At 43.2% G+C, this 15564-nt stretch overlaps 1 protein-coding gene across 1 annotated transcript in view; it reads right to left on the bottom strand.

The window, feature by feature from the left end:
* LOC139028443 (copine-8-like) overlaps window positions 1-15564 on the bottom strand; it is a 60118-nt gene that overhangs the window by 26383 nt on the left and 18171 nt on the right. Inside the window, exon 3 of the mRNA XM_070445840.1 lies at window positions 7482-7528. Coding sequence (XP_070301941.1) covers window positions 7482-7528 — 47 coding nt within the window. The remainder of the gene's footprint in view (window positions 1-7481; window positions 7529-15564) is intronic.

Here is a 15564-nt window from a genome sequence, read left to right on the forward strand (position 1 = left end):
TTGAATGCTGAGCTGTAGTCAATGAACAGCATTCTTACATAGGTATTCATCTTATCTAGATGGGTGAGGGCAGTGTAAAGTATAATTGAGATTGCGTCATCTATGGATCTGTTGGATCGGTATGCAAATTAGAGTGGGTCTAGGGTATCTGGGATGATGGAGTTGATGTGTGCCATAACCAGCCTTTCAAAACACATCATGATTACAGATGTGAGTGCTACAGGGCGGTAGTCATTGTGGCAGGTAGCCTTAGAGTTCTTGGGAACAGGAATGATGGTGGTCAGCTTGAGACATGTGAGGATTAGTGTTGTCATGATACAAGAATTTTGACTTTGATACCAATACCCGGTTTAGTATCATTATACTCGATATCATCACGATACTCGATACCAAAACAATACCACAACAAAATTGGCATGATACAGACAGATGTACTCAGCTACTGCTCTGTTCAATCCTTGGGCCTCTTGAGTTCAATTTCATTTGAACATTTTAATGTAAACATGTTTTAGACAACAATGTAGGCTATGCATTAATGAATAAATGATACAATCAATTTGACTTTGTTTTTACCAATCTAACGAAAAAACAATATAATGGTAAATCTCTATTGATAAACTGGGTAAATCAAGACGTAGCCTAGTTCTAGTCACAACACAGGTGAATGTATATTATTCAGAAGGAGTGTGTGCATGCATTGAGTTATTGAGCTTGATTTAGCTGATATCATGGAGCTACAGATGACAAACAATTACTTCTACTAAGGACTTATTTTTATCAGCAACTGCTATGAGAACAAATTATTTTATTGTACTGACCAACAACATTTGCATAGAAGAAGTGATCTCTTCTTTCATAAAAGTGTGCTCCATTTCTTTAAAAAAGTAATGACGTCATTCGCCGAGGCAGAACGTGACTGGAATCTGACTTTGTGGCTATGGAACCAGACAGAAGGCAAGGGAGACAAAAAAGTGAATACGTTTTTGGTGGCAAGGGAGACAAAGTGAATTCATTAATTTGATTGGGGAAGCAGCGAACCTTCACTGTGGGGACAAACTTCGGTGATGCATTTTCTAATGAAGCCAGTGATAGAGGTGGTTAGCTCGTCGATGCTATCGGTAGAGTCCCAGAACATATTCCAGTCAGCGCGAACAAAGCAGTCCTGTAGGCCTCCGATTCGGAGTACCATTTCTCTATGGCGCGCATCATGGGTACTTTGATCATTGAACTTTAATACCTCTTTGAGCTTCTGCATGTAGACAGGAAGCAGGAGTATAGAGTCATGATCTGATTTGCTGAAGGGGAATGAGGGAGGGCCTTGTATGCTTGCTTGTTGTCACGCCTGCTCCCGCTCTCCCTCTCTGGCGCTCACGGGCACCAGGCTGCCCTTTATTACACACACCTGTCACCATCATTACGAGCAGCTGCGCAATATGACTTCCCTATTTCTGTCTGCTCCTCACTTTGTTCCCTGTGTCAGCTTTGATGTCGTTATTTTTCCCCTGCCCAGACGCTGTTCCTGTTCTGTTTCATGTCCGTTGTTCATTAAATGTTCTCACTGTACCAGCTTCTCGTCTACCAGCGTCGATCCTACAGAATGCTGACACCCCTAAAAGAAGCATCAGGGAGTTTTGTTTTTTGATTTGGTTCGGGACGTAGGGTCCGGGTGCTGTCTCCGAGGGAACCGGGAGTGCCTCAGCTAGCTCGCAGGGCTCCCACGCCACAGCCGGATGGCCGGACTATGACCCCTCAGCTGGTTCGTCAGGCTCCAATGCCCCAGCCGGATTTTCTGGCGCCCATGCCTCGGCCAGCCCGTCAGGCTCGCCCAGGTGGGACGCCGGGTGTCACCTCTAGAGGAGACGGTACTGTCACACCTGTTCCCTCTCTCCCTCTCGTGCCAGGCTGCCCTTTATCGCGCACACATGTTACCATCATTACGCGCAGCTGCGCAATATGGGACTCACCTGGACTCCTTCACTTTGTTGATTGACTTCCCTATTTCTGTCTGCTCCTGACTTTGTTCCCTGTGTCAGCATTGATGTCGTTATTTTTCCCCTGTCCAGACACTGTTCCTGTTCTGTTTCATGTCTGTTGTTCATTAAATGTTCTCCCTGTACCAGCTTCTCGTCTACCAGCGTTGATCCTTACACTTGTGTGTAGAATAGCAGTGGTCTAGGACTTTATTGCCCCTAGTGGTGAAGGAGACTTGTTGATGGAAGTTGGGCATCACGTGTCTTAATGACCAGTGGTTCATTTGAGCCGGATCCTGCCGAAACAGGATCTGGCACCTCTAAATTTTGTACTGTTTCCTTCCTGAACCGATTTGGCCCGATTCGGTAACTCTTATTATATGAAACATAATTTTCACTGTTTGCAATGTAAACATTTTAATTAAAGTGAAGGTTCATTGCCTCGTCTTAATTCTCCTGACCCCTAAAAAAACGCATTGTGAAAAAGTCAATTTTCAGCCCGGGCCTGATATTCTAAGAGTTGATTCGGGTTGGGCCGGCCCGAGCTTATAGTTTGCACAACATTGTAACCTATGTTTGCGTGGCCGTGGCCGTGCGAAAAGGGTGTCTGTATTTCTCAGAGAACWAGAATGAGATTCACTTTCTATTATCTCTCTGCTCTGATTGACATGAGCCTGCAACTCTCATCTCTCCAGTGTTGCACTTCATAATTTATTTCCTTATAAAATCATAACCGCACAAAGGGTTCTGGAGGAGCTGTAGCACACCTGATAAATTGAAATACATTTGCTGAAGTTAGGGAATTACTGCTGCCTGTTTAGAAAGAAATGGAATAACTCAGAATAGCCTACTACACAATGAGAAGGCCTATAATTTAGCCACAGAGGATCATATACAGTGGGGAGAACAAGTATTTGATACACTGCCGATTTTGCAGATTTTCCTACTTAAAAAGCATGTAGAGGTCTGTAATTTTTATCATAGGTACACTTCAACTGTGAGAGACGGAATCTAAAACAAAAATCCCGAAAATCACATTGTATGATTTTTAAGTAATTAATTAGCATTTTATTGCATGACATAAGTTATTTGATATATCAGAAAAGCAGAACTTAATATTTGGTACAGAATCCTTTGTTTGCAATTACAGAGATCATACGTTTCCTGTAGTTCTTGACCAGGTTTGCCACACTGCAGCAGGGATTTTGGCCCACTCCTCCATACAGACCTTCTCCAGATCCTTCAGGTTTCGGGGCTGTCGCTGGGCAATACGGACTTTCAGCTCCCTCCAAAGATTTTCTATTGGGTTCAGGTCTGGAGACTGGCTAGGCCACTCCAGGACCTTGAGATACTTCTTACGGAGCCTTCTTACGGAGTCGTTGTCATGCTGGAAGACCCAGCCACGACCCATCATCAATGCTCTTACTGAGGGAAGGAGGTTTGTTGGCTAAGATCTCGCAATACATGGCCCATCCATCCTCCCTCAATACGGTGCAGTCGTCCTGTCCCCTTTGGCAGAAAAGCATCCCCAAAGAATGATGTTTCCACCTCCATGCTTCACGGTTGGGATGGTGTCTTTGGGTTGTACTCATCCTTCTTCTCCTCCAAAACACGGCGAGTGGAGTTTAGACCAAAAAGCTCTATTTTTGAATCATCAGACCACATGACCTTCTCCATTCCGCCTCTGGATCATCCAGATGGTCATTGGCAAACTTCAGACGGGCCTGGACATGCGCCTGCTTGAGCAGGGGGACCTTGTGTGCGCTGCAGGATTATAATCCATGACGGCGTAGTGTGTTACTAATGGTTTTTCTTTGAGACTGTGGTCCCAGCTCTCTTCAGGTCATTGACCAGGTTCCTGCCGTGTAGTTCTGGGCTGATCCCTCACCTTCCTCATGATCATTGATGCCCACGAGGTGAGATCTTGCATGGAGCCCAGACCGAGGGTGATTGACTCACATCTTGAACTTCTTCTATTTTCTTCTATTTTCTAAATAATTGCGCCAACAGTTGTTGCCTTCTCACAAGCTGCTTGCCTATTGTCCTGTAGCCCATCCCAGCCTTGTGCAGGTCTACAATTTTATCCCTGATGTCCTTACACAGCTCTCTGGTCTTGGCCATTGTGGAGAGGTTGGAGTCTGTTTGATTGAGTGTGTGGACAGGTGTCTTTTATACAGGTAACGAGTTCAAACAGGTGCAGTTAATACAGGTAATGAGTGGAGAACAGGAGGGCTTCTTAAAGAAAAACTAACAGGTCTGTGAGAGCCGGAATTCTTACTGGTTGGTAGGTGATCAAATACTTATGTCATGCATATAAAATGCAAATGAATTACTTAAAAAATCATACAATGTGATTTTCTGGATTTTTGTTTTAGATTCCGTCTCTCACAGTTGAAGTGTACCTATGATAAAAATTACAGACCTCTACATGCTTTGTAAGTAGGAAAACCTGCAAAATCGGCAGTGTATCAAATACTTGTTCTCCCCACTGTATATATTTTAAAAATTGCTTACCGCCAATAACAAAGCATAGCCTACTGTCGGGAACATGTGGCAAATCTATTAGTGAACACTATGCAGACAAAACAGGCCTTTCACAATATACAATCGCGGGAAAAACACTGACTGGTTGGAAATCAAATGCTTCCTACTGAAAAGAGTGGACTGTAATCTGTCTGCTGTAGACTACCAAAATATCTGATCACCTTCAAAATATTGTTTCACAAAGTAGAACAAGAGAGAGGCTTTTGGCACGAGCACATCGGCCATCACCAGCTGCGCATCATTGGGTGAGTCAGTGAAACTGTAAAGCATTTTTAGTACTATTATATCATTCAATGTGTGTTACCACACACCTAGGCCTAAGCTATTGATCGATTCAAGACATGATCATTTTTATTGATCGCAGATTCTCAGTGTCAAAGTAACCTGTCATTTTGATAATATTTGCGGTATTAAAAAAGATTCTGCCAAAGTCTCCAGTCATGTAAAATGATGTAGAATTGCATGAAATGCAAGTAGACCCTAAGCTACTCAAAATGTTCCCCATCTGTGCAACTTCTGTAAGCGCCTCTAGTCTACTGCTCTATGCTACTACGCAAATGCTATGATAGGCATGCAATACTTTATTATAAAGGTGATTTTTATATCCAAGGCTTTTGCATATCCAAGGCTTTTGCCCCTTTGAGTTCCAATTGCTTCTCAAAAAAAAAATTGTGACCAAATGTTTTGATTACTCATTCCAAAAAATGATTCTTCTCTTGAATGACTTTTGCCAATTAAAGTATACTTGTCTATTAAAGGCTTCTCCCCCCCAATGTGACTGTCAGAGATTATTTAACCCACACACGAATGGGTAAGCCTTCCCTCTGGCTGTGTCTGGCTGACAAGAAATGTGATTTATTATGGAGTCTCAAGACCAGAGGTTGTGAGATAATCCAAATTGGAACTGATTAGAACCTGTTCAGACCAGTTAGGCCCAGTTCGGGTCGGTTCCACCCTTTTAGGCCCTATTAGGCGTTGATTCTGCCCTAGATTAGAAAATATGTTGGCTTGGCTAGCTCGCCGCTTACATAGCGTGTTGTCATTACTGGTGTCCTTGTCATACATAGTGCCACTGCGGTGGTGTTAAACAGCAGTTTGGTAGGATGAAAAGTAGATCTGCCATTTCCAGGATGTTCTCCTTGTTGTTTTTAAGAACAAAAATAGGTGACAGGTTTGTGAATCCTGAGCAGAAGGCCTCAGATACGATTTCAATCGAAAATGTAACTGTTCCTTAAAGAGAGGAATGCTCTTCCTCATTGTTCCAACATCCCTGGTTCACCATCAATTCTTACATTCCTGTAATTATTATACATTCCATCATTGATGAAGTTCTCGATCGATTCCCACTAAGGCACAAAAGGTAGACTTCTGCAAGGATGAGCCAAACCTCGCATCTGTCTTCCATTCTATAAAATCCCTGAGATACTGTATGGTACTGCAATATACAGTTGAAGTCAGAAGTTTACATACACTTAGGTTGGAGTCATTAAAACTTATTTTTCAACCACTCCACAAATTTATTGTTAACAAACTATAGTTTTGGCAAGTCGGTTAGGACATTACTTTGTGCATGACAAGTAATTTTTCCAACAATTGTTTACAGACAGATTATTTCACTTATAATTCACTGTATCACAATTCCAGTGGGTCAGAAGTTTCATCCTTGGGAGCAATTTCCAAATACCTGAAGGTACCACGTTCATCTGTACAAACAATAGTATGCAAGTATAAACACCATGGGACCAAGCAGCTGTCATACCGCTCAGGAAGGAGAGACGTGTTCTGTCTCCTAGAGATGAACGTACTTCGGTGCGAAAAGTGCAAATCAATCCCAGAACAGCAGCAAATGACCTTCTGAAGATGCTGGAGGAACAGGTACAAAATTAGCTATATCCACAGTAAAACGAGTCCTATATCGACATAACCTGAAAGGCCGCTCAGCAAGGAAGAAGCCACTGCTCCAAAATCTCCATAAAAAAGCCAGACTACGGTTTGCAACTGCACATGTGGACAAAGATTGTACTTTTTGGAGAAATGTCCTCTGGTCTGATGAAGCAAAAATATAACTGTTCAGCCATAATGACCATTGTTATGTTTGGAGGAAAAAGGGGGACGCTTGCAAGCCGAAGAACACCATCCCGTGTGTAGCACGGGGGTGGCATCATCCTGTTGTGGGGGTGCTTTCCTGCAGGAGGGACTGGTGCTGTCTCTTATACACATCTAGATGTGTATAAGAGACAGGTTGTGGGGGTGCTTTCCTGCAGGAGGGACTGGTGCACTTCACAAAATACATGGCATCATGAGGAATGAAAATATGTGGATATATTGACGCAACATCTCAAGACATCAGTCAGGAAGTCGGGTCTTCCAAATGGACAATGACCCCAAGCATACTTCCAAAGTTGTGGCAAAATGGCTTAAGGACAACAAAGTCAAGGTATTGAAGTGGCCATCACAAAGCCCTGACCTCAATCCTATAGAACATCTGTGGGCAGAACTGAAAAAGCATGTGCGAGCAAGGAGGCCTACAAACCTGACTCAGTTACACCAGCTCTGTCAGGAGGAATGGGCCAAAATTCACCCAACTTATTGTGGGAAGCTTGTGGAAGGCTACCCGAATGTTTCCAAAGTTAAACAATTTAAAGGCAATGCTGCCAAATACTAATTGAGTGTATGTAAACTTCTGACCTTCTGGGAATCTGATGAAAGAAATTAAGCTGAAATAAATCATTCTCTCTACTATTATTCTGACATTTCACATTCTTAAAATAAAGTGGTGATCCTAACTGACCTAAGACAGGGAATTTTTACTAGGATTAAATGTCAGGAATTGTGAAAAACTGAGTTTAAATGTATTTGGCTAAGGTGTATGTAAACGTCTGACTTCAACTGTATAATAGCAAAGAATGGATTATCCTTCCAAGGCCATATACGTAAGATCTGTAATAAAAAAGTAATTTCACTCACCTCTCTCCACTCCTTTGTCCCGATGCCTTGAACGTACAAAACCACAACTGTGAAGAGAGAAAAAGAGAGAGAACGAGAGCGAGTGGGAGGGAGGAAAAGAGGTAAAATTAAAATGAATAAAGCCTTATTATTAATAATGAATACCAAGTACCAGAATATTTCATTCAATTTCCTGCACTAGACGTCTTTGCAAATTCACCTGTTATCTATTCATTTATTTGAATAGAGACAGATATAATTAAAACGTTGATGCATTGAATTGCTTTGCACCATAAGCTTGCGAGAATTTCCAGCATTATATTATGCTCAGGTCCTGTAGAGAGCTAAGAGGCCATATTTTCATGGCCATGCTTCAATAACCACTCAAGGTATGCATAGCTTTCAGACTGTCAGACACATTCATACTTATGCTATTAGTACAGATGTAGGATCTTAATTTGATCACCCTGTTGCAGGATAACTTTCCTGCAATGAAATAAATGTAAAACTTGTAGTGTATGAGGTTTAAAAAAGGCTTCTGAAGTTTGTAATTTCCACCTTGAGATTTCAGACTTGATTTTCCCTTATGAGAAAAGTATCAACCCTAACAAAAATGGCCATTAATTATAAATCAAATAATAATTCACATTTCCTCTTGCTACAGGATTCATTTCCTGCTGTAGCAAACTGGCTCAAATTACAATCCTACATCTGTACACACCGCATTGACTACAAGCATAGGTTACTGTCAAAGTGTGACATACTACATGTTCCTTATTTAACAGTGGTGAGTATTTATGAGAAAGCATCCGAGTGAGCGAAACAGCGCCCCTCTGTCTCTGTATGTGTAGCCCATCTATCTGATTCTGTCTGGTCAAAAAGAGTATGACATTGTTGCCGCCCGTAGCATTGAATGCAAGGGAAGCAAGCGAGCATTTGGCCTCCCTTGATATAAAATGTTTAAAATAATAGCCAATCAGTGTTGAGCTAAACTGAGTGAGCTCAACTGTGACTGGTCCTGGCGCACCCAAAAAAAGTGTCAAGGAAAACCAGTTTGGATTTGACTACACACCAATCACGTCACATCAAAAGCAAAACGTAATTGACAGAAAAAAACTTGAATTGTTGCTTCTCTTTGTGTCGTTGTCCTCCAGTGGCTAGCTAGCTACAATTGGCCCTTTCCTGAATTAGCAATGAATGGAGATAGGGATTTGAACTTGTGGTTTTACTTAATTCTCCATCCTGGCCAATGATTATTATGGCGATTCTGATCCAACCATAAATTCATACATTGTGGCCCTGGCCTGAGAGGATGGAAGTAGCTAGATGTATACTGAACAAAAATATAAAAACAGAAGATTTTATCGAGTTACAGTTCATATAAGGAAATCAGTCAATTGAAATAAATTCATTAGGCCCTAATCTATGGATTTCACAAGACTGGGAATACAGATATGCATCTGTTGGTCACAGATAACTTTTTTTTTAAAGGTAGGGGCTGGATCAGAAAACCAGTCAGTATCTGGTGTGACCACCATCTGCGTCATGCAGCGCGGCACATCTCCTTCACATAGAATTGATCAGGCTGTTGATTGTGGCCTATGGAATGTTGTTCCACTCCTCTTCAATGGCTGTGCGAAGTTGCTCGATATTGGCGGGAACTGGAACACGCTGTTGTACACGTCAATCCAAAGCATCCCAAACAGGCTCAACGTGTGACATGTCTGGTGAGTATGCAGGCCATGGAAGAACTGGGACATGTTCAGCTTCCAGGAATTATATACAGATCATTTTGCGATTATCATTTCTCCAAAACTTTACATGTTGCGTTTATATTTTTGTTCAGTATAGTAGGCTAAATGTTAACTAGCTGCCCCATCGTTGCCCATGAAAAGGAAGTTGGGCTAGCAGGCAAGCATTTTAGCCAGGTAGCCTAGGACAACAACTCAAAGTGTGTACTGCACAACAGAGAGTAATAGACCATTTTGTCAACATGAAAGAGAGGAGGATGGGATTGGTCTTTCTCTACAAGTAGGGTGAGTCAATATGCTTTTTCTACTTGAATGAACGAACACACATAAAAATCAGAACCAAGGACAGCCACATCATATTTAGCTTACGTTGATTGGACTAAATTGTTTTTGGTATCTTTTAGTTGTCACTAAGCATAGGTGATTAGATGATGTTGAAATATTGAAGTTGAAATGGTGCTGGAATAGTGGAGGCAGCTCCCTATTTTGCAACTTGCAGTAACTCACTGTGGTTCTAAATCAATAGTTGTTTAGTAGTCCAAAAATGTCTGAAACATTCACTTGCTTGACCATGCTGTAGGTCATGTAACTGTTTGTTACATGCAATATGCTTTGTGGACTTCACCAGACAGAGGTTGCTCTCCAGTTTTGTGATGATTCTTTTTTTTCCTGGCTTGGCTTCCCCATTGATTTTACCCACGCACTGCTACTGTTATTTAATACAACTTTATTTATCGCCTCAGGGGCATCACCCTTGCAATGTGGTTAGCATAACACAGAAAGCAAGAATAGCACCTGACTGAGATGAACTCAAAGTTATACTGAACCTGGTCTGATATGAAGATATCTTATCCAACACTGGAGAGCTCCTCTGAACAATACAACAGGCATCCTCCTTTCTTAAAGATTGGACATATTTACAGTGCTTCCCCTAAGTCGCGATAAGGGGCTGGACTTCATTACCATTCCTACCTCTTCCTCATCCAGAAACAAACATCGCACCATATCAAAGGGGAGCGCGCCAACACGCCATATACTGAAACCAATCAGCATAATGCCGCCACCGTGGTACAAGTACCAGCCAGCTGTGAAGCCATTAAAGCTCCAGCCCAGCCAAGCGCTCCCTTCATCAATGTAAAAGAGAAGAAGGATCCTGAGTGGCGTCACTACCAACCCGGGTTCGATCCCGGGCTGTATCACATCCGGCCGTGATCGGGAGTCCCATAGGGCGGCGCACAATTGGCCCAGCATCATCCGGGTTAGGGGAGGGTCTGGCCGGGGTAGTCCGTCAATGTAAAGAAGAATTCGTTCAACTGATTTCCCTAGTTAAATAAAGGTTAAATTAATTAATATATATATAAGAGAAAACTCGGGTCGAGAGTTGGGGCGGTGATTTCTTTAAGCCCAGGAGAGAGATTGGAGCCTTCATGACTGGCTAGTGGAGAGGAGGGAGAGAGGGATGGAAGGAGGGAGAGATGAAGGAGGGGGAGATTAATGGAGGGTGGGGGGAGAAGGGATCCTGAAACATGTAAGGACTGTGAGTGTGTTGTCCATTAAGGGTGGGTGGGCATCTGATAAGGTGTCCCTTCAGGAGTTCTGTTGGCCAGTACAACCGTCACCACATCCCCTATATCTGGGTTCCCCTAGGATAGACACTTCACATCCTCTAGAGCCCGGTTCCCCTAGGATAGACACTTCACATCCTCTTAGAGGCCGGGTTGCCCTAGGATAGACACTTCACATCCTCTAGAGCGGGGTTCCCCTAGGATAGACACTTCACATCCTCTAGAGCCCGGTTCCCTAGGATAGACACTTCACATCCTCTAGAGCTGGCGTTCCCCTAGGATAGACACTTCACATCCTCTAGAGCCCAGTTCCCCTAGGATAGACACTTCACATCCTCTAGAGGCCCGGTTCCCCTAGGATGAGACACTTCACATCCTCTAGAGCCGGTTCCCCTAGGATAGACACTTCACATCCTCTAGAGCTGGTTCCCCTAGGATAGACACTTCACATCCTCTAGAGCCCGGTTCCCCTAGGATAGACACTTCACATCCTCTAGAGCCCAGTTCCCTAGGATAGACACTTCACATCCTCTAGAGCTGGGTTCCCCTAGGATAGACACTTCACATCCTCTAGAGCCGTTCCCTAGGATAGACACTTCACATCCTCTAGAGCTGGGTTCCCTAGGATAGACACTTCACATCCTCTAGAGCCCAGTTCCCTAGGATAGACACTTCACATCCTCTAGAGCCGGTTCCCTAGGATAGACACTTCACATCCTCTAGAGCCCGTTCCCCTAGGATAGACACTTCACATCCTCTAGAGCCCGTTCCCCTAGGATAGACACTTCACATCCTCTAGAGCCCAGTTCCCCTAGGATAGACACTTCACATCCTCTAGAGCCGGTTCCCCTAGGATAGACACTTCACATCCTCTAGAGCCCGGTTCCCCTAGGATAGACACTTCACATCCTCTAGAGCCCAGTTCCCCTAGGATAGACACTTCACATCCTCTAGAGCCCAGTTCCCCTAGGATAGACACTTCACATCCTCTAGAGCCCGGTTCCCTAGGATAGACACTTCACATCCTCTAGAGCGGTTCCCCTAGGATAGACATTTCACATCCTCTAGAGCCCGGTTCCCCTAGGATAGACACTTCACATCCTCTAGAGCCCAGTTCCCTAGGATAGACACTTCACATCCTCTAGAGCCCGGTTCCCCTAGGATAGACACTTCACATCCTCTAGAGCCCAGTTCCCCTAGGATAGACACTTCACATCCTCTAGAGCCCGGTTCCCCTAGGATAGACACTTCACATCCTCTAGAGCCCAGTTCCCTAGGATAGACACTTCACATCCTCTAGAGCCCGGTTCCCCTAGGATAGACACTTCACATCCTCTAGAGCCCAGTTCCCCTAGGATAGACACTTCACATCCTCTAGAGCCCGGTTCCCCTAGGATAGACACTTCACATCCTCTAGAGCCCAGTTCCCTAGGATAGCACTTCACATCCTCTAGAGCCGTTCCCTAGGATAGACACTTCACATCCTCTAGAGCCCAGTTCCCCTAGGATAGACACTTCACATCCTCTAGAGCCCAGTTCCCCTAGGATAGACACTTCACATCCTCTAGAGCCCAGTTCCCCTAGGATAGACACTTCACATCCTCTAGAGCCCGGTTCCCCTAGGATAGACACTTCATCCTCTAGAGCCCGGTCCCCTAGGATAGACACTTCACATCCTCTAGAGCGGTTCCCCTAGGATAGACACTTCACATCCTCTAGAGCCCAGTTCCCCTAGGATAGACACTTCACATCCTCTAGAGCCCAGTTCCCCTAGGATAGACACTTCACATCCTCTAGAGCCCAGTTCCCCTGGATAGACACTTCACATCCTCTAGAGCCCGGTCCCTAGGATAGACACTTCACATCCTCTAGAGCCCAGTTCCCTAGGATAGACATTCACATCCTCTAGAGCTGGGTTCCCTAGGATAGACACTTCACATCCTCTAAGCCCAGTTCCCCTAGGATAGACACTTCACTTCCTCTAGAGCCAGTTCCCCTAGGATAGACACTTCAGATCCTCTAGAGCCCGGTTGCCCCTAGGATAGACACTTCACATCCTCTAGAGCCCAGTTCCCCTAGGATAGACACTTCACATCCTCTAGAGCCCAGTTCCCCTAGGATAGACACTTCAGTTCCTCTAGAGCCCAGTTCCCCTAGGATAGACACTTCAGTTCCTCTAGAGCCCAGTTTAAGGGAAGGATGGAATCATCAAGACCCTAATATAAGCACTTATGAGGTGATGAGGGAACACTCAACCATCAAGACATCCCCTAAGTACTCATGAGGAGATGAGGGCGTTGACGACCATTTTGATGGAGCGATGAGTGGTGAAAGAAATAATGGGTTGAGCTCTCAAAGACTGATTCTCAAATCCCTGAATGAAAACACAGATCTGCCATAAAGTTACACAACTTGATCTCACAAGAAACAGTTAACAGTGCCTTCAGAAAGTATTCACACCCCTTGACTTTTTCCACATTATATTGTTGTGTTACAGCCGGAATTCAAAATGGATTAAAAAAATGAATTAAAAAATCTCACCAATCTACACACACAACCCCATAATGACAAAGTGAAATTATGTTTTTTGAAATTTGAGTATTTAAAAAATATATATACAGTACCAGTCAAAGTTTGGACACACCTACTCATTCAAGGGTTTTTCTTTACTTTAACTATTTTCTACATTGTACAATAATAGTGAAGACATCAAAACTATGAAATGACACATGAAATCATGTCGTAACCAAAAAAGAACTGTTAAACAAATCAAAATATATTTTATATTTGAGATTCTTCAAAGTAGCCACCCTTTGCCTTGATGACAGATCTGTCTGTTACAAGAGTGTGCAAAGCTGTAATCAAGGCAAAGGTTTTTTTTACTCATTCTTCAAGCTCTGTAAAGTTGGTCGTCGATTATTGCTAGACAGCCATTTTCAAGTCTTGCCATAGATTTGCAAGCCGATTTAGGTAAAAACTGTAACTAGGGCACTCAGGAACATTCAATGTTGTCTTGGTAAGCCACTCCAGTGTATATTTGGCCTTGTGTTTCAGGTTATTGTCCTGCTGAAAAGGTGGATGTTTCCCAGTGTCTGTTGGAAAGTAAACTGAACCAGGTTTCCCTCTAGGATTTGGCCTGTGCTTAGCTCAATTCCTTTTCTTTCTATCATAAAAAACTCTGTAGTCCTTGCCGATGATTTGTCCCAAATATAAACCTTAGTATTCAGGACAAACTCAATTTCTTTGCCACATGTTTTGCAGTTTTTTTTTTAAATTTAGTGCCTTATTGCAAACAGGATGCATGTTTTAGAATATTTGTATTTTGTACAGGCTTCCTTGTTTTCACTCTGTCATTTGGGATAATATTGTGGAGTAACTACAATGTTGTTGATCCATCCTCAGTTTTCTCCCATAACACCCATTAAACTTTGTAACTGTTTTAAAGTCACCATTGGCCTCATGGTGAAATCCTTGAGCGGTTTCCTTCCTCTCCGGCATCTGAGTTAAGAAGGAAGCCTGTATCTTCGTAGTGACTGGGTGTATTGATACACCATCCAAAGTTTAAATAACTGCATTGTATGTGTTTTTCCCCACCCCCATCTACCAATAGATGCCCTTTTTTCGAGCCATTGGAAAACCTCCCTGGTCTTTGTGGTTGAATCTGAGTTTTAAATTCACTGCTCGACTGAGGAACCTTTGTATGTATGTGTGGGGTGGGATAATTGTATGTATGTGTGGGGTGCAGAGATGAGGTAGTCACTCAAAGATCATGGTAAACACTATTATTGCACACAGAGTGAGTCCATGCAACTTATTATGTGGCTTATTAATAAGCACATTTTTACTCCTGAACTTTTTTTGTTGTTATTTATTTAACTAGACAAGTCAGTTAAGAACAAATTCTTATTTACAATGACGGCCTACACCGGCCAAACCCGGACGACGCTGGGCCAATTGTGCACCCAATTATTGGGACTCCCAATTACGGCCGGTTGTGATACAGCCTGGATTCGAACCAGGGTCAGTAGTGACGCCTCAAGCACAGAGATGCAGTGCCTTAGACCCGAGTGGCGCATAACAAAGGCTTGCCATAACAAAGGGGTTGAATAGTTATTGACTCTAGACAGCTTTTAATTTTTTTATTAAATTTGTAAATTCTAAAAACATAACTCCACTTTGATATTATGGGGTATTGTGTGTAGATCAGCGACACAACATCAAATGGAATCCATTTTAAATTCAAACTGTAACAACAAAATGTGGGAAAAATGTGAATACTTTCTGAAGGCACTTGTATATACTGAGTAGTAAGCTTCAATGTAACAAAAACATATGGCCAATCCGAGTCAGCTCGTGTTGAAAGAGTACAAGGCTGGCACTACACTTCCCTTTAGGGTGTGTCTCACAGTGCTACGTGATAGCCATCGACTGCACTCTGGCCTCAATTGAACTGTGGTTCAATGGTCACACTGAAGGTTCCAAAGGGGACATGAAAGGCCCGGCTAATCCAGGACCACTGAGCTTCCACCTTTACAGTGTCCCAGCCTGGGTTTGAAGTCCAGGACCCCTCCGTATCTCATCATTATATCTTCTCTCCAACACACACACACACACACACCATCAATAAAGGGTGTGTGTGTGTGTGTGTGCGCATGTAACCATGACGAGAGAGATAGTTTCAGGATGAAATTAACTGATGGAAGCCTATTAATGACGTAACATTAATCGAGAATAAATGTAAAATATATGTAGAGTAATTGATTCAGAATACATTACCATTCCAGACAT

Source organism: Salvelinus sp. IW2-2015, linkage group LG11 (assembly GCF_002910315.2).
Source record: "Salvelinus sp. IW2-2015 linkage group LG11, ASM291031v2, whole genome shotgun sequence".
Classification (NCBI taxonomy): Eukaryota; Metazoa; Chordata; class Actinopteri; order Salmoniformes; family Salmonidae; genus Salvelinus; species Salvelinus sp. IW2-2015.